Source organism: Bombyx mori, chromosome 10 (assembly GCF_030269925.1).
Source record: "Bombyx mori chromosome 10, ASM3026992v2".
Classification (NCBI taxonomy): domain Eukaryota; kingdom Metazoa; phylum Arthropoda; class Insecta; order Lepidoptera; family Bombycidae; genus Bombyx; species Bombyx mori.
Genome location: NC_085116.1, coordinates 11,974,113 through 11,993,519, shown reverse-complemented (window position 1 = coordinate 11,993,519; position 19,407 = coordinate 11,974,113). Strand labels below are relative to the sequence as shown.

The 19,407-nt window shown below is 37.3% G+C and overlaps 1 protein-coding gene across 1 annotated transcript in view; it reads right to left on the bottom strand.

The window, feature by feature from the left end:
* Window positions 1-13,197, bottom strand: part of LOC101736393 (ras-related protein Rab-37) — a 78,174-nt gene extending 64,977 nt beyond the window's left edge. The window contains exon 1 of the mRNA XM_012697512.4: window positions 12,852-13,197. Within this exon, the coding sequence (XP_012552966.1) occupies window positions 12,852-12,857 (6 nt within the window). The 5' untranslated portion in view covers window positions 12,858-13,197. The remainder of the gene's footprint in view (window positions 1-12,851) is intronic.
* Window positions 13,198-19,407: the final 6,210 nt, after the last annotated feature.

Sequence of the window (19,407 nt, the reverse complement as noted above, 5' to 3'; positions counted from 1 at the left end):
ACGCATACATTTTGCTGATTAGATTTTGAAAATCCTTTTTTCTGTTATCGCTTAGACGGTTCGACTAGTTCAAGTCTTACCTGGCGTTAAGCGGTTACCAGCGCCCATTGACATCAGCAACGTTAATATCGCCACCCATCCTGAGACATCAGTTCTAAAGTCCCGCTTTTTTTACAGAACATGACTACCTCGCATTTCAAACCAAAATGAATTACTGCTGTTTACGGCATAAATAGGCAGAATGGTAGTACCTAAACGTGCGAGGTCTCAAGACGCCCTACCAACAGTAATTACGCAAATTATAAATTTTAGGGTTTGATTTTTATTACACAATATTATTCCTTCACCGTGCAAGGCTATCGTGAAATTTCGGTAGGTACGTATTTCATTGGAAAAAATAAACTTTCTGTAAATAATAAGCAAATTATTTAAGGAAAGCTGATTTCGTATTTCTATGGAAATAATAAGCGGAACATACAAAACTTTTTCTGTACAAAAGCACTTTAAAAGAAAATAAAAGCAATTCGAATTTGTACAAAAATCGAGCGTTTACGTGTTCATGTAAAAGTACAAGTACTTAGATGACTTTGTAGGATTTATTCCGTTTTTTAACTATATTATAAATGAATCGTCTATTATCAAAGGTGGCAATCTGTGCATTTGGACAAAAAAAATTTATTGATATGTCAATACAGATTGATTTGAATATAATCGTCTCCTTCAAAGAATACGGTTCAAAACCTGCATTAAAGAAAGGTTAATAGTTAACCTGTTATTTATCTAAGATGTCGTTCCGAAGAGTTTTGTGACTGCCAATGGAATAACAAGTCAATAATTCGTTTTTCTGATTTACCAATCATTGTCCGAAAGTCAGACTGCCGGCTTTGATAATAGTCGACTCAAATGTCATTCAATTGTTCTTTTTACAAATTGATTACGTATTGGGAGATATAATGATATAATATATAATATATAAGAGATGTAACTATAATTGAGACCTTAGAACTTATATCTCAAGGTGGGTGGCGCATTTACGTTGTAGATGTCTATGGGCTCCAGTAACCAATTAACACCAGGTGGGCTGTGAGCTCGTCCACTCATCTAAGCAATAAAAAAAAATAAAAAAATAAAAAAAGATATTCGGAAGGAAATATCTTTCGCGGCAAGGAAGAATTCGTTTGGTAGATCGACAGTGCAAATGTTATTGTTCGGATTTGTATATGTTCAAATTATCTTAAAGATATCATTAACGTGACTCAGGCGGCTGTTAATAGCTATTATTCTATGATAGCTACCGCCACAAGTGTATTTGAAAATATCACATTTGCATCTCACTTTTCGCACTAGATATGTATACGTTAGAGTGGGATGGAGTTTTTAGGTTCACGTCTTTACGGATCCATTAGATCCAATAACCTTTACATTAGACGCCTTCAGCTCTAACACTAGGAGCAGGCTTAGGGACCCCGGTAACCGTACTCGTCGAACTCGACACAGAGTTCGATGTGCAACATAACCCATGCATCAGCTCGCCGAGTTTCTCCGAGAATATTCTCAGCGGGTCGCGATTCCGATCCGGCAGTAGATTAATTCGCGAAGCAGCTGCTCTTGAGTTGTTAGGTCTCCTTCGGAGGCGCTCGGACAGCTGTTAGCAAATCCCACCCCTCCTGGCTAAGCCTTTGCTCGCCCACATATCCTGGTGAAACTGGAAAGACCTCCGGGCCACCAGTAATCGATCAATATCTAAAAAAATTTTTAGCTAGATTTCTTGTACCCTAGACAGATACAGCATCAAACAATCGTCCTCGCCGGAAATTTTCAAGTTCAGATTAAAATCGCATTAACTTGCACAATATAACTATATATATCCTACGATATAACTGTATAACTTGCTACTTATTTTGTATTTACTTGCATATTTTTATTATTTATTTGTATTTAATCGTATGTAAGTCTATCTTATATTATATTTATTTTTCACATGTGTATATAAGTATATATTTTTATGTAAGTTTATTAAGATATAGCCCCGTCCATGCTAGTTTGCTTATTCCTCTCCCTGCATGGTTGCCTGGAAGAGATCGCTTTCAGCGATAAGGCCGCCAATTTACGTCACCGTCTATTATTTGTTTTATATGCTTAGTCTGTACATGTGGTGTCAAATAAAGAGTTATTTTATCTATATATTAATACGTGAAGCAAAAACTTTGTATCCCTTTTTACGAAAATTGCGTGGACGGAGGAGTATGAAATTTTCCACACTTATAGAGAATATAGAGAAGTGCAAATGCTAATATTTTTTTAAAATAATGCATAAAAGATACAATAAATCAATAAAGAAAACATTACACACACTACATACCATGTATTTGACGCACACACGCATGCATACTATTTATTGTCAAACTTTTGTCCTTGACGTCTGTGGTCAAATTGAGAATAGATTAAATATTGTTTGTCTTTATTTAAAAAAAAATATAGTGTAGCCTTGGCGAAATTTGTGATTATAGAAGTATAAAATACAATCATAATAGTGTACAAACTTACAATTCCAATTAATTATAGTCGAATTTCGACTACTGCGGGACCTCTAGTTATTATTATTATACAGCTACAAGTATATTTATTGACACGAAATGTGGTGCATGTCAAAGTCTGGAAACCGTGAAGGCAGAACCTTTATTAAAATGCTACGAACATTTCATTTCCTTTTAAATGCAAACATTTGACATAAAGACTTTGCTATTACATTTACGTGTTTCGGGTATGTTTTTTAATCTAAAAAGAAGGTCCCCCACCTTCTTATGTCAGACATGAAAAGCCCTTTTGGAACGAACGCATTAGCGATGTCTAAGTAAATGTAATAATGTAGTCTCTTTATATTGAGAGGCTTATTCTATTCGTTCGGTTATTTTACGTTGATTTCTTGATATTCTTTAATACGAATAAAATAAACTTATTAAAATTATATAGAATTTTTTTATATTTTATATGACGCAGAGACGATGCCCTTAAAACCCCTTCAAACATCAAGTGGTTGTTTCTAAATGGATTGGCGTTGGCAATGCTGTCGTCACTATCGCCATTGTGATCGCCATTATCTGAGTGGTCGCTCATGCTAGGCGAAGTGGAAAAAAAAAATTGGACCTATACCTGTGGCAGTTTGTTTCCTTTTACAATATTCAGGAGGTCCGACCTCTCCGGCGGCTTGCAATCGACTGTCCATGTCTTTTTATTTAGTAAGGTTTACTGGCGAATGCCCTTCCAGGTTCACCCGGAAGGTCGGGCGCGCACGGGCCAATCCGGGTAGGAAAGGATTTACTAATAGCTGCCCGAGCGTCAATTTCTGCCGCGCTGTAGTCGTGCCTTCGAAGTTAGAGATAGGAAACTCTTATATTTGTTGAAAGTGGGATTTGATACTCATTTAGGACATAAAAAAAAAAGCTATCATTGGATAGACGTACGCGTTGTGCTCATCATATTGAAAAAAATATGAAACATTTACCATAAGGTTATCAATTATTGCGAAATTCAAAAAACGCTCTCCCATATGTACATATATATATTTGAGAGATCGCGATCGTACTTTTCTGAATTGCACTATAGTTACGTTTAATGTCTTAATATAAAATGCATTTTCAAACGAAGTTTTACACGTCTAAACTCGACTCCTCAAGTACGAATCCGCCCTAAACAAGATGTCTAAATAAATCTCATATTAATAAACCTAAAATACAACAAACGTAAGAATGCCACGTTCATTACATAATATACCTTTAACATAATATCAAACATTTGAAAATTACATCAAAAGCTTCGAAGTTACATCAAAAGCTTTACGGTGACTGTTTTCTGTAAAGCTTACTGCACGACTGCGTGTGAAACTCATTAGTTTGAGTAACTCTTTCTTACGACACCTGAATATTATTAGGCGTTTATACAAAAGTTGTAAGTCGTCGTGGCCTAAAGGATAAGACGTCCGGCGCATTCGTATCTAGCGATGCATCGGTGTTCGAATCCCAGGCGGGAACCAATTTTTCTAATGAAATACGTACTCAAGAAATGTTCACGATTGACTTCCACGGTGTAGAAATAATATCGTGTAATAAAAATCAAACCCGCAAAATTATAATTTGCGTAATTACCTACTGGTGGTAGGACCTTTGGTGAGTCCGCACGAGTAGGTACCACCAGCTTGCCTATTTCTGCCGTGAAGCAGTAATACGTTTCGGTTTCAAGGGTAGGGCAGCTGTTGTAACCATACTTGAGACCTTAGAACTTATATCATAAGGTGGGTAGCGTGTTTACGTTGTAGATGTCTATAGGCTCCAGTAACCACTTAACACCAGCTGGGCTGTGAGCTCATCCACACATCTAAGAAAAAATAAAATACACGTCATACATACACACAACCGTTGGTAAACTTACCCATAGACACAGCCCACTGAGTTTCTCGCCGGATCTTCTCAGTGGGTCGCGTTTCCGATCCGGTGGTAGATTCTGCGAAGCACTACTCTTGTTAGGGCCAGTGTTAGCAACACTTCCGGCTTAAGCCCCGTAAACTAACCTACACGTTAGGGTGAAGCTGAAATAGCCTCTCAAGGCTATCAGCATAGGAAGGCGAAAAAAAAGAGTCGATATTTCTTTATTTTAATAAAACTTATTTTCATAACTATTGACTTTTTACCGTTTCATAAATATTCAAACGCAAGCAATTTCCACTAGGTAGGTACCAGATTTAATTTCGAAAACTAGTTCGTTTATTAAAAATACGAAGAAAAGAACCGAAGAAAAATATAAATTAAAAAAGTTTTTTACTTCACGAAAAGTGAAAAAAATAATCATCGTATTTTTTGCTAAGCAAACCTTTTTTTAGGTCAAATAATCTATTAGGCGTTGTTAGAAATGATTCATTGAATACAAAGGCACGTACTTTTTATTATAACTAACGTCCTTAACAAAGCGTGCGTGAGTTTACTCGAAATACAAATTAAAGAATTTTGAAAAACATACTTTACATAGTCCGATTTCAATTTGTATAATAGATATATTTTGTTAATAAATGTGCCTGCGATTTCGTTCGTGTTGACTTATTTTTTATGGGATATAATCCCTATCGCTTGATTAGGATGAGTTAATTCAAATATTCGCTTTGAAATTAATTTTCACATTGGACCACGTAACAAAATAAAAGAAAGTGAGCAATGCCATCTATCGACCATTAATACACGCATGGTTTCTTAGAAATTTAATAAATTTTGAATATCGATTATGGCCGATTATGAATACCGATTATTGAACACCGATATACCGATTATGAATACCGATTACGGAACACCGTTAATGGATCGGGAGGATTCGTAACGACGTGTTTTGGGCGACGTCGACTATTTACCATTCGGTCTATCTACAGGATTGGGTATGTAATTCCCGACGGCCACGACAAGAGGGTTTTCATGTCGTGCCGCCTTTTCAAAGTGGCGTAATGATGCTGACTGTAGATACTGACTGAGTCAAGCTCCAGGTCATCATGGAGATCCACGTTCCTTAGGAACCATGGTGCTCCGACAGTTATCCTGCAAATATCGACTTGTAGACATGGCGATGTACGTAAAGACTCAAGATCTATCGTTCCATATTACAATAACTTTATCAGGGGTTCAGGGGTGCAACCTAGTCCGTGAAGTGTTTTATTACGCGAATATTTGGGACACAAGATATGTCAGCTACGAGTTGCCAGGGCTGCCAGTTTTGGAATCAATGAAAAACAAAAAAAAAACGTTACAAAATACATATTTTAAATTTGGCATTAAATAGTCCTAAACTATGATTGACCTAAGACACGAGTGCTCAGAAAGATATTGACTCCGAAGGATAATCAGAATTTTCCAATTTTCGTTATTTGAATAGTGCTAGCCCTGATTTAAATTAATATTACTTACTGAACAAGTTTAACATGACTGAATGAGAACCGCTATAAGCTACGCAGTATTCAACGCGGTACATGTGTGTTTTATTGATTTCAATCATGTGTATGTGGAGCGAATATGTAAGACACGTCATCTTTCGAGTTCGTTGTAATTAATTAAAATCGGCTAAGGAGCTCATGGCCCGTTAGTGGATTCACAGACACCACAAGATAAACGTCGCCTGAAAGATAATATTGAAATTTAATAAGTAAATTTGCGTTTACGGTTTTTGTGTGTGTGTGTGTGTGTGTGTGTGAGAGAGAGAGAGAGAGAGAGTATGCCTTATTGTACGTAAACAAAAAAAAATGCGAAATATTAAATACAAAAAGGTACAATTGGCGGTCTTATCGCTAAGGGCGATCTCTTCCAGACAACCATCAGGTGGACAAGAATCATTTGGAAACGGATTATACGCGGTGTACCTATACGTACACATACGTACATACATTTTTTTTTTTTTTTTTTTATTGCCTTTGTAGGCAGACGAGCATACGGCCCACCTGATGGTGAGTGGTTACCGTCGCCCATGGACTTCAGCAATGCCAGGGGCAGAGCCAAGCCGCTGCCTACCGCTAAAATATATTAATACTAGCGGACCCGACAGACGTCCTGATAATGCAAGCCCAATAATTCATTCAAGTCGATCCAGCCGTTAGTACAGACTGTAGGTCCATCTGCCGGGCTGAATTGTGAGTCTAAGCCATCCAGGACACCACCCAAACGCATACAAAAAATCATTCAAATCAGTCCAGCCGTGTAGGAGGAGTTCAGTGACAGAAACACGTACAGTAGGGTTATATATAAAGATACACATACACATACATATACATACACAAATATATCATCATCATAGTCGGTTACTCTTGGCAGAACAGTCGTGGTCATGTGGAATTTTTGTTTATTAAAGCTTTGACAACTGTTCTCTATAGTTCGCGAACTGAGGCTTGGCGCGCGCCATCGTTAAGGTGGGTACCAAAGTAAGAATGTTTACTTGATCAGACCAATATTTTTTCTAATGGTGTTGTTAATATTAGTATGTAATATTTCAATCATTTCATTTCATTTCATTCATAGATTACAATATTAAAGACGCTATGCAAATACATCAGGTCAATTTGCAATTTGAAATTGCGTTAAAGTATAACAAAAATTTACATACATTTGAGGATTAAAATAGATAGACGATATGGATAACAACTTTATTCTACACTACGTCTCGTTGTTCAACTACTCAAACAACTTTATTATAATTCATAGAACTACCAGCTTTATACGAAATTCGACCGTATTGAACTTTCAACCCAATCAAAGTTAATTTTGTTAATGCTTAAACATTTTAAAACCAAATTAGAAGACTGGAAATCCTTAGATATTTGTTTATGACTTATCCAACAAGATGACACATTCGAAAGCGGCGCCATCTGTCTTTCGGGAACCGCAACGGATCCGCTCTGGCTGAAATATTTCAGCGATCCCGTGCAAACGTCCTGAAACCGCAATGTCGTATTCCCGTACTGAACTACTGTAGTTCTCGTATGTGTTAAAAGATGGCGGAATGAGATTTGAACGTTTGAGACGAAACAAGCTAATAGATAAGATTTGGTAGTTTCGTTTGTCATTACCGCAATAAGTAGGCATCCGGTGTATTTCTTTCGAAATATAATTACGTGTTATTAAATTATGAACTTTAAAAAAAATGCTTTCGCCGCTTAAATCTATATCTATACTAATATTATAAAGAGGAAAGATTTGTTTGTTTGTTTCGAATAGGCTCCGAAACTACTGGACCGATTTGAAAAATTCTTTTTCCATTAGAAGCCGACATTGTCCCTGATGAACATAGGCTACTTTTTTTAATTTATTTTTTATTTTTATTTTTTTGGCTTCATGTGTGTTTTAATGTTTCCGAAGCGAAGCGAGGGCGGGTCGCTAGTACTCTAATAAACTCATAGAAGTCGAAAGCTTTGAAGCAAAACTTATACTATACTGTGCCACTTTGGGAAGGCGGGACGACATGGAAACCCTCTTGTCTTAGCTACCGGTAATTACATACCTCATCCTGTGGACCGAATGGTAAACAGTCGACGTCGCCCTAAGCAGATCCACTGTTAATGGATCCTCTCCATCCATTAACGGTGCTTTTAGGTACCTCAAGCACTCGTCACCGTCCTCGCCGAACCCGTCGCGTTGTTGACGAGTAAATTATCCCATAAACACAGCCCACAGAGCTTCTCACCGGATCTTCTCAGTGGGTCGCGTTTCCGATCCCGTGGTAGAATTCTGCGAAGCACTGCTCTTGCTAGGGCCAGTGTTAGCAAAACTCCCGATTTGAGCTCCGTGAGCTCACCTACTCGCCCGGTTACGCTGACACAGCCTCTCATAGCTTAGGTAGGGAAAAAAAGACTACAATATTTAGAAATTAAAATCTTAAAATCGCTCCAGTTTTAGCGGAGGGACAAAGGAGTATATAACGACCAACTTCGAGACTTCCGATTGACTTGAAATTTTGGACACGTATCAAGGACAGATGACAAAAGAAATTCATTATATTGACCTGATAACCCTGACAGGGATCAAATGATAATTATATATTAAATTTAAAATATTACTCTTTTAAGTTCAACTTGCTATTCTTTTTTTTTTATAGCTTAGATGGGTGGACGAGCTCACTTTAACAGCCCACCTGGCGTTAAGTGGTTACTGGAGCCCATGGACATCTACAACGTAAATGCACCACCCACCTTGAGATATAAGTTCTAAGATCTCAGTATAGTTACAACGGCTGCCCCACCCTTCAAACCGAAACGCATTACTGCTTCACAGCAGAAATAGGCAGAGCGGTGGTACCTACACGCGTGGACCCACTAGAGGTCCTACCACCAGTAAAGATAGTATTCATACGCTATCGTATCCAACTTAGTACATATAATATATTTTATTATTATTTTAATTAACAATCCGACCTATGTTTGTATCTTGCGTCCTCTGTACAAAAATATATGAGGGAAGAGACTGCAATACCTATAATGTTTTTAAAATCTATTTGCCAATTTGTCAGTAGATACCCTAAAATGAATTTCATGAAAATAGTACAATAATAACTATTCTCACTTGCAACTCACGTGACATTTCTTTTTTTTTTTCAAGTAGGTATATAAAATACCATTCCAAAAATGGAACTCAATACATATTTTCGGAAAATCCCTGACTCGTCCTTTAGGTAACTAACATTAAACAGTGAACTAGCTACGTGTTTACCGTCACCCGAATTTACATGAGAAACTTATTGGTTTTCGATTACCGAAACCGAATTTCATTGAAAATTGGAATAAAAAAAAAAACTATCGGTAAAACCCGCCATCCAATATACATGCAAAGTAAAATGTAATGACATTTCCATAAATTTTATTTTAAGAGGGCGTCCTACTCTCGTCCCCCGGGGGCGAGAGGGGGAGGAGAGGGGCGGGGAACTGGGTCAATGTCGCTCTGCGTTCAACCGGTATACTCTGTCTTCCCTCGTCACCGTAATTGCCTATTTACGATCTATTGATTCCTTTGTGAATTGATTCGATTTTCATTCTAAAAAGCTGTGTCTGATTATTTTTTTATGCCGTTTCTTTGCCTATAGTCCCTTTTTAATTTGATTCAGTTCTGACAGTGGTACCCATAACAAAACCATCCAGTCTTCAATTTGTTTGATTTTTTTTTTTATATCGAAAAAATTCAATAGTACAATGTGCACCAAGGGAGAAATGTAGGACATTTCCTCCCGCGTGTAAAATTGCCAAATTGGCAAACACGCGAAATGAGATGTCCTATTTTTTCCCGCGGTGCACATATGTACTATTTTTCTCCTACCAGGCCGAAAGTTCGTGGAGTACCGAGCCGGGGTCCAGGGGCCAAGCCTTGGCAAAGGTAGGGGGGGAGGAGCTCCCCATACGCATAAGAAACAATTTAAATGTTTTTAATTTTTAAATAAACTACTACTAATTTATTAAGAACTGTCTGATGAACTCATCTTTGTTTAATACTTCAGTATTAAAGTTTATTTTTGTTTATTTCACTTTTATACTAAGCACAATATTGCGAATTACCCGAGCACTATGGCGGAGAATTTTAGGTGCGTGAGAGCAGCCGTAGACACTAACATAATTTCAAACTAATCACTGTACACTTCTTTCGGTCACTTCTATATGAAAAATTACCTTAGATATTTAATTAAAATTTAAATACCTAACCCCAATCAGATTTTTCATACGTGATGAATTTTATTAATTTATTTACTCACTAAGCAAATCACAATTGTGATTGTTTGTTATAAAAATAGTAATAATAATTAAATGAACAGAAGAATTTACGTTCTGTACATCTATATACGTGAAGCAAAAACTTTGTATCCCTTTTTACGAAAATTACGCGGACGGAGGAGTATGAAATTTTCTACATTTAGAGAGAATATAGAGAAGAAGTGCAAAATGCTAATATTTACATACTATTTATTGTCAAACTTTTGTTCTTGACGTTTGTGGTCAAATTATAAATATTGTTGGTTTTTATTAATATCTTTCTATAGTGTAGTCTTGGCGAAATTTGTGATTATAGAAGTATAATAGTCTTTGAAAATAGAATCATAATAGTGTACAAACTTATAATTTCAATTAATTATAGTCGAATGTCGACTACCAGGCGACCACTTAATAAATGTTTTAATAAATGTACCTATTATCTCTCTCGCAGTGCGATGCAGTGAGGGTAGCTTATCGCTTTTAAACATCCGTTTTCAGAATTATCATTACTATGTTAATGGATCCGTATATTACAATTTAGAATCTGCAGAGCAATCGAGGCGGTTAATCGAATTAAAGAATCGATATGAAGTCACGGTGCGGTTATGATATTTTAAGTTACAAAATATAATTTCACTACAGTGAAGTCCAGTGATGGATTTAGGCTTGATTGCGCCCTAAGCTCTGTGTACCGCGCTGTCCTTAATGCTAGAATAAATTTTATTAATTTTGATCCAATATTTGTATTTTAAATTTAAAATAACTTTGTTTCAATTTTTTTTATAATTATTAATCTGACCTCATTTTCAAAGAATGTCTTTAAATTTATTCGTCTCTGAAATATTGTGGCATTTTATAAATTTTGCCGCCCCTCAAATCATGCCCTCCTAGACCCGAGCCTGACGACCCTAGGCGTAAATCCATCCCTAATGAAATCCAGTCATGCTGCGCTGCGGCAATACAAAAAAAAAAAAAAATTAACACTGTTTTTTTTTAAGTGGTCGCGCTTCACTTATTCCACCTTTTTTATTACTTAGCTGGGTGGACGAGCTCACAGCCCACTAGTTAAGTGGTTACTGGAGCCCATATACATCCACGACGTAAATGCGCCACCCACCTTGAGTTTTAAGCTCTAAGGTCTCAAGTATAGTTACAACGGCTGCCCCACCCTTCGAACCGAAACGCATTACTGCTTCACGGCAGAAATAGGCAGGGTGGTGGCACCTACCCGTGCGGACTCACAAGAGGTCCTGCCACCCTTGATGGTACTTATATCATATCAGAAACCTTCCTTGGATCTCCATCATCAACTCAACCAAGCTTCATCAAAATCGGACAAACACAGTCTTTAATTAAAACAGATAATACAATCGCATTCGCATAGCATTTTCATCGTAATTAAACGTCACGTCGCCGTTACACACGAGAGCCATGAAGCTATATATTTTATCGCGGCACTTGTCCGCTATCGGCGTGGAAGCGTTGTGATAACATTAATTATACCGCAGGCACTGCACTCGTAGCGCTACCGATGAACCTTGAACTTCGATTTGGGCCTCGTGTCGACTCATCCAGGGGTCAACGGTGACCGGTGTTGGAATGACACCACACGCCCTTAGACATGTCGTAATCTCGATTGTATGTAAATGCAATGCAGAATTAATGCAAATGATTATGAACAAATGTATACCAACTTTATCTATCATAAATAACTATATTTATCTTTTATTTTATTATACAAATTTTAATTAGATCATGTACTATGTTGGGTACGATATTTTTACTGGTGGTAGGACCTCTTGTGATTCCGTGCGGGTAGGTACCACCGCCCTGCCTATTTCTGCCGTGAAGCGGTAATGCGTTTCGGTCTGAAGGGTAGGACACCCGCTGTAACTATACTGAGATCTTCGAATTTATATCTCAAGGTGGGTGGCGCATTTACGTTGTAGATGTCTATGGGTTCCAGTAATCACTTAACAACAGGTAAGCTATGAGCTCGTCCGTCCATCTAAGCAATAAAAAAAAAATAAAAAAATAAGTTTCGTTACGTTTAGATTCATGTTTTAATATACGCTACAACTACTTCTATCATTAGATGTCACATTAAATAATTGTTTTTACGAATGCTGAAAAATATATATCGAAAAAGCTGCTGTTTAAGTCCGGGCGTAACATGGGAAGGTTGGCGGTACCATTCACGTTACGCCATCAATGAGCTTCGACAACCGCTTTATATCGAGTGTGTTATGAACACGTTTTCCTTGCTACGAGAAAAAAGAAATTCATATGTGTTTTGGGACTTGACATTCAATTTTAGATAATATACTTTTTTAGGTATTTAACTATTAGTTTTTCTTAATAATTTCTTGTGAATCAGTCGTTGTGGATCAATGAAAATCTAGATCGTGTCTTCGAGAATGCAATCTTTAAAAAAATACGTTAATTATTGATCTAGTAACAACTTGGGAAGCTACGTACAGTGAATGAAAAATTTTGACAGTCAACCTAAGGTCAATGACTTCCAGACGTCAAATACACATTCCCTTTACATAGTCCACCAATAAATGTATTAGACAAACAATTCTAAGTTACTTACGCTCATCTTCTATCGAGGCACGCACTCATTTACTCACGTATAATCACAACACTCATAAACAAATTGACAGCCCGTTGCTTACATGCCACATCCTCGGAACGAACACAGATAAACGCACACTTGTACACGTGACTATATAACAGCTGACACTTAATAGGCCGCTCTTTTATTCGGATATTAGATTCGAACAGATATCGGGTTAAAAACTAGGAATTTGAGGTTATATTTCGGATCGGTAGGGCATATTGGGAGCGAGTGTGCTGTAAGGCCCAAAATTGCATGCGCTCGTGTCGTTGTGTGCGCGGCTGTGTAGCGACGCGACTGGGTGAGCTCGGGGTGGGTTGTGCGCATGTGTTCGTGCGTCAAGCTACACGAGATAACAAGTTTTCCACGATCGGTTTCATGATAACTGAAGTTTGGTTTTGTGACGCCAAAAACGTTTTTTGCTTTGTAAATAGAGGATAGGGAAGATCGGTTAAAATCGTACAGTTATTGAGTTAATTTCGCAGTAAATAGATCTATGCAATATGAATGAGGAATAATTAGTTAAAAAGCATTGGATCGTATTAAATTAAACTCGTAATTTTCAATACAAATTTTGAATGTTTTTTGACCCATCTGATCTTAAGTGGTAACCGGAATCCATAGACCAAAGTAGTAAATGCCGCCACCAATTTTGAGGCATGAGTTCTATTCTACAGTACAACGACTACTCCACCCTTGCTTATTATTACTTCACGGCAGAAATAGGCTGAGTGGTGATATCAACAGAAAACCTCCTCTCATCAGTTTTTTCGTATAATACCGATAGACAAATACAGCTGATAGTCATCGAGTTTCAATAGTATAATACATAACACGATACTCATAAGAAACTTTCTAAAAAAATTGTTAATTTCAATACAATTTATAATTTTTCAAAATAAAAAGATTTAAAATATTGTCACCAGATTGATCGTTAAATATCTGATCCACACTGTCTCTGTCACACTTTCAGATCGATTGCGATTCTTCTGGGAAATTCCTCTACTACGAATTCTCATATTATTTTAATTCGAACCATTATTTGGGAAATAATATAGGTATACAAAACTGCACATTGTCCTTACTCTAATTAAGTATAATTCAAAGAAAACTACGTTAAATTTTCCTTTTAACACTACCATTACATTATAGAATTTACACTTTATTGTTTTCGAATCAATCAAATGTAATCAAATCTTAGTTATATAATTTTTTTGTTGTTGTTAAATGCACTGTATATTGCACCTATAATTGAGGTGACATTTGCCATGAACTTTTGTCAGTTTGTCAAAGTTTTGTATTGATGATCACTTTTTTGGTGCAACTTAATAAATAAATAAACACTGAAAAAGACACGGCCCATTTATGTTTTTTACAAAGTTAGTCACTATATTAGTAGATTATTGTAGATAGTACTTCACTGCCCACAACCTCTTTGATTGCTTTACCAAATATGTATGATATTTGTGTTTCGAACATAGTTAGAACATCGAATAGAAAAATAAGTAACTTTGTCTTCATCTACAGTTTCAGACGCAATTTTTGCTGAGTACAAACTGATAATCGCAGAAACTGCTCCTTCCTCTCTTACGTTACGTTACGACATGCCTTCAAAAGAATTATACAATGAAATATACTTTAGACTGATATACACATAATATCGCAATTCTCACTTTTTAAAATTATTCCTAATTCGAGTGAGAACCATAACTTTAGTAATAAAAATGTCTTGTTTGTGTTGTTAAATTAAACACACACACATTGACACAGACTATTCGAGTCATTTGGAAATGAACGTAGACAACAAGGAATACAGCTGGAATTCGCTTGAGGGAAATTTGATCGTGAACGCAGTTTTAAGGGATGACTGAAAATTGCGCGAGAGAGACGTGTACATGCAAGTACTTAATGTTAGAGCGAGATGACATTTATTTATGTGTTGTGCTACGTAAAATGACGTGACTTATCTTCGGTTGTTTGAAACATTTTATAGGACGATTAAATCTAAGAACTAAGCCCACGTTGGATTAATTTGTGGACTAACATTGTACCGGCCTACAACATTACTGCCGTTTATGATGGTTCTTCATTAATTGTACATCCTATTCTAAATCTTAATTACCGTGTAAATGTTTTTTATTGACAACTTAACTATAACCGAGTCTTTTAGTCTGAAATGTGAAAAAAGGTATACCTACCTATATTTTTTTTGGAAGGAAGGATTACTAATTGGCGAGCTATAGTTTGGCTAGGAGGAGTGGAATTTGCTAACAGCTGCTCGAGCGCCTTCGGAGATCTAACAGCTCAAGAGCACTGCTCCGCGCATGAATCTACTACCGGGTCTCAATCGCGTCCCACTGAGAAGATCCGGCGAGAAACTCAGCGGGTCTCTTAGCTTGCTATGGAGGGTAGAGGTAAGGAGAATCGTCTCTTATGAGAGAAACTTGAAAAAGTGTTCCACTTTCAACACTAAATAACAGTTCAAAAATCCTCCAGAATGGCGCTAGCTTAGGCACAGGGTATGATATGAATTGAGCAGTTGTTAACTGATTGAAGTATGCTGAGTTAGGAAATTTAATATATTTAATGACTAGAGTAGTTAGTGACAGTGTAGTATACAATACCTCACATGTTTACGTAGTCCAAACTAAGTTCGTCAATATAACCTAAAATTATTGCTGTGGTAAAACGTAGAGACATCGATTGCATTTTCTTGTCAGCTTTAAATAAAATACTTTTTGTGATTTTGTAGTGCTTACAGATCTTTTGTCCTTTTTTATTTCTCTATCTTATTGTAATAATTGTAATTTTTTAAATAAAAAATAAATAAATAAATAACTTTCAGAGCCTTTTTTTAAATTTACCCGGTTGCTACTGTAGCGCCGCCTTTATTTAGCAGATTTTAACGGACCCTTTTTCACAACAGAGACGGTTCTCATTACCTCTACCCTCCATAGCTTGCTCCTAGTTCTTAGTGAGCAAATACCCGGGAAAAACGGTGATTTAGCGTATCTGGTGTTGTTGCCAGAACTTATACACATCAAGGACTCAAGATCAGTCGCGTTGTTCCCACACACCAAGCCCGAACGCATAATTATTCTTCGGCAGACAAAGAAAATAGACTTTTTACTCTTTCACGCAAAAGAGGCTGCCATCCGACTTTATAATGAGCTTTCCCTCCGCCGCGTCGCTGTCATGTACGAGCTTGAAGAGCTTTTGAAAAAGTTCAGCGGTACGCAGTGATTTGTATGTGTCCCTGGTAGTACTTGATGAGCGATGGTAACCACTTACCACCTGGTGGGCCGTTAGCCATCAGGTTATTAAGGCTACCCATCGGCACAACTCACTAAATTTCTCGCCGGATCTTTTAAGTGGATCGCGATTCCGATCCGGTAGTAGATTTAGCGAAGCACTGCTCTTGTCAAAGCAGATGTTAGTCAACCCTCTTAGACTGAGATGATGAGTTTGCCTGCCAGTTAGAAGTCAGAATAGATCCTCGAATCGACCGGCGATTTAGTAGAAAGAAAATATAGGTCATTAAAACACATCGTGCAAAAAGTCATAAATACTCTTTGTCGTAAGTAGTTTCGCCAAAGATCTACGAGCCTTAGAGTGTTACCAGTTGAACAAAAGGACCGGGTTCAGATACCCGTATATTATAAACAGTCAAAAAGAATGCTATCAATAAGGTAGCTAAAATAAACCTAGGCGACTAGCAAACGCGTTAAGTAAACAATGATAGCACAAAGTAGCTTTAATCATAGCGTACTTTAAAAACCCGTTTCTCTTATCTCAAGTGTTAAAATGAAACGAAACCGCGCAGTGTCCATTTGCAGAACTATTTATTTTTATCAAGTGCACTTGACATGCGTGCTACGTGACCTCAGAATCGATGGGAACAGCGTTTGTTTGTGTTGCATCTCTCTCAGATCAATACCGAATCGTATCTAGCTGTCTCCGTTGTTGATGTGACAGTTGCGTCATCTGACCAATCACATGCGTGACGCGTGGAGCAAATAGTTAGCGTGTTTCCTAATAGATGGCGTTAACCGTTTTCAATTTGAGCGAATCGAAAAGTAAAATCAAAGAGCTCCATGAAAATCACCCTAAAATACTTTTAATTTTAAATTGAATAAGTAGCAGATGTACGTATCATGATCAAAATATTATTACTTAACTGAATAATTGAGAATAAAGGGGTCTGACTAAAAACGAATTTAGTTGAGCATTAATTGAAGAACAATAGACCAAATATTAAAAGCCTTCATCGCTAATTCCTAAGAGCTTAAAGCTCATGCTTCTTCAAAGAAGGTCCTCGGCTGTAAACTACATTACTGGTGTCTTCAAGCGACAGTACCTAATGAGCACCAGGTGGACGTTTTCTCGATCTACTTTATATGGTAATAAAAAAGGTTTTCGCAAATCATTTTTTTTCAACCAGCCAGTTCTATTATAGATGCTGACGATTTTTGCCCACGATTTCACCCCTTCATATGGTATGCATTAAAAAGTAACCTATTAATGTACCTAAACTTACATATATTCTTTCCTGTGGTTCAAACTGCATATTTACGCACCGAATTTCGTCGAAATCAGTTCGGGCGTTTGGGCGTGAAAATGGGACAGAAAGAAAATTATTTTCGTATTTATGATATTACTACGGATTGGCATCAGCTCTTTGGCTCATCTGACTATAGTATTTAAGATAGATTAATACTTAGATTTTAATTTGTAAACAAGTTTCAAAGCGAAACCAAAGCGCTCCGCACGGGGCACAGAATGCGTCGGTACTACGGACTTATGTGGCTAGTTAAGAAGCTACCTATATAATCATTAGAGAACGTTACCTATTATAATCGAAATATAAACGGCCCCAATTCCTAAAACATTCTCTCATCACGCCCCCACTCAAGCAAAGGTGACGCAGAAATAGTCAAGAAACTCTTCGAAAAAGAAAAATCTCGTATGCGTCATAAACAATCGCTGTGATATTTGATTTTGAATAATTCGAACTAAATACCAAAACATTTTATATTCCATGATTGGCTGCTAATTAATGTCCGTTTTACACGTCACCTCCACGACTTTCGAATGCTGGTTACTGACCTAGAATACCTTAAATACCAGATGTTAAATACTAAAGCTAATTATTTCAGTTGTTCTTCAACGTAATGTAGACGCACAATCTTTCTTTGGGGTCGCTTGAAACACAATACCGAATGCGTTCGGGCTTTAATGGAATTTTCATAATTGACATTCCATCGAACCGCGTTCATTTCGGTTCACGTTTCATAAAAACACTAGAAAAGCTAGGGATATTGCACATCTACTGGTGGTAGGACCTCTTGTGGGTTCGCGCGGGTAGGTACCACCACCCTGCCTATATCTGCCGTGAAGCAGTAATGCGTTTCGGTTTGAAGGGTGGGGCAGCCGTTGTAACTATACTGAGATCTTAGAACTTATATCTTAAGATGGGCGGCGCATTTACGTTGTAGATGTCTATGGGCTCCAGTAACCACTTTACACCTGGTGGGCTGTGAGCTCGTCCACCCATCTAAGCAATAAATAAAAAATAAAAACATCGCTACTAAGATTCGCGTTTCCAGTATACACAAAAGTGTTTATATTTCAATATCTTTGTTTGACCACAGAAATACGAATTACCCGAGCTGGCTAATTATTACGTATACCTAGTATATCTGTTGTGCGTACCTGTAGTAAACATGTTCAGAAGTCAGCGGTGACCGCCCACTGACTTTCTCGCTGGATCTTCTGTGTGGGTCGCGTTTCCGATCCGGTGGTAGATTCTGTGAAGCACTGCTCTTGCTAAGGCCAGTGTTAGCAACACTCCGACTTGAGCCCCGAGAGCTCACCTACATGTTAGGGCGAAGCTGAAATAGCCTCTCAAGGTTATCAGCATAGGTAGGAAAAAAAGATGTGTGGTGTCGTGGGACACCGAATAGGAACGAAGTTCCTTATTATAAAAATATTAATTTTAAGTTCTATTCGAGGTATAAAGAAAATTAATCTGGAGGTTTCGCAACAACCCACGGTCATTCGGTAACGTGCGAACTTATTGTGGTACACTTCATTCACGGTTGTTTGCATAAGAGTTAGTGTATTGCGCAAACGAACGCTCTGAGATCGTGGTCAATGAATGATAAAAAAAAATGTAATTTTTTGAACTTTATTACAAAGTTAAGTCGTACAATGCGTGCGTTACTAATAAAAATCTTACGTTACGGACGTTTTTTTCCCGTTTAGAATATCCCTCCGGAGTCCCGTATGGAACTTCGTTCCAAAAAAAAAGTCAGCGGTGAATGTCTTCGCTGTCTCTGAATAGTATAAAACAAAATCGATCTTTGTCTGTTGACTTACGTCCAATTCTTCTCAACGACGCAATCGATTTTGAAACGGTTTTAACTTAAATAAAGAGCGGTAAACAAACTACATTTGTGTACCTATACAAATGAAAATGTGGTGAAAATAAAATAAGTACGGTAGTGTTGACTAAAATTAGCAAATTTAGATG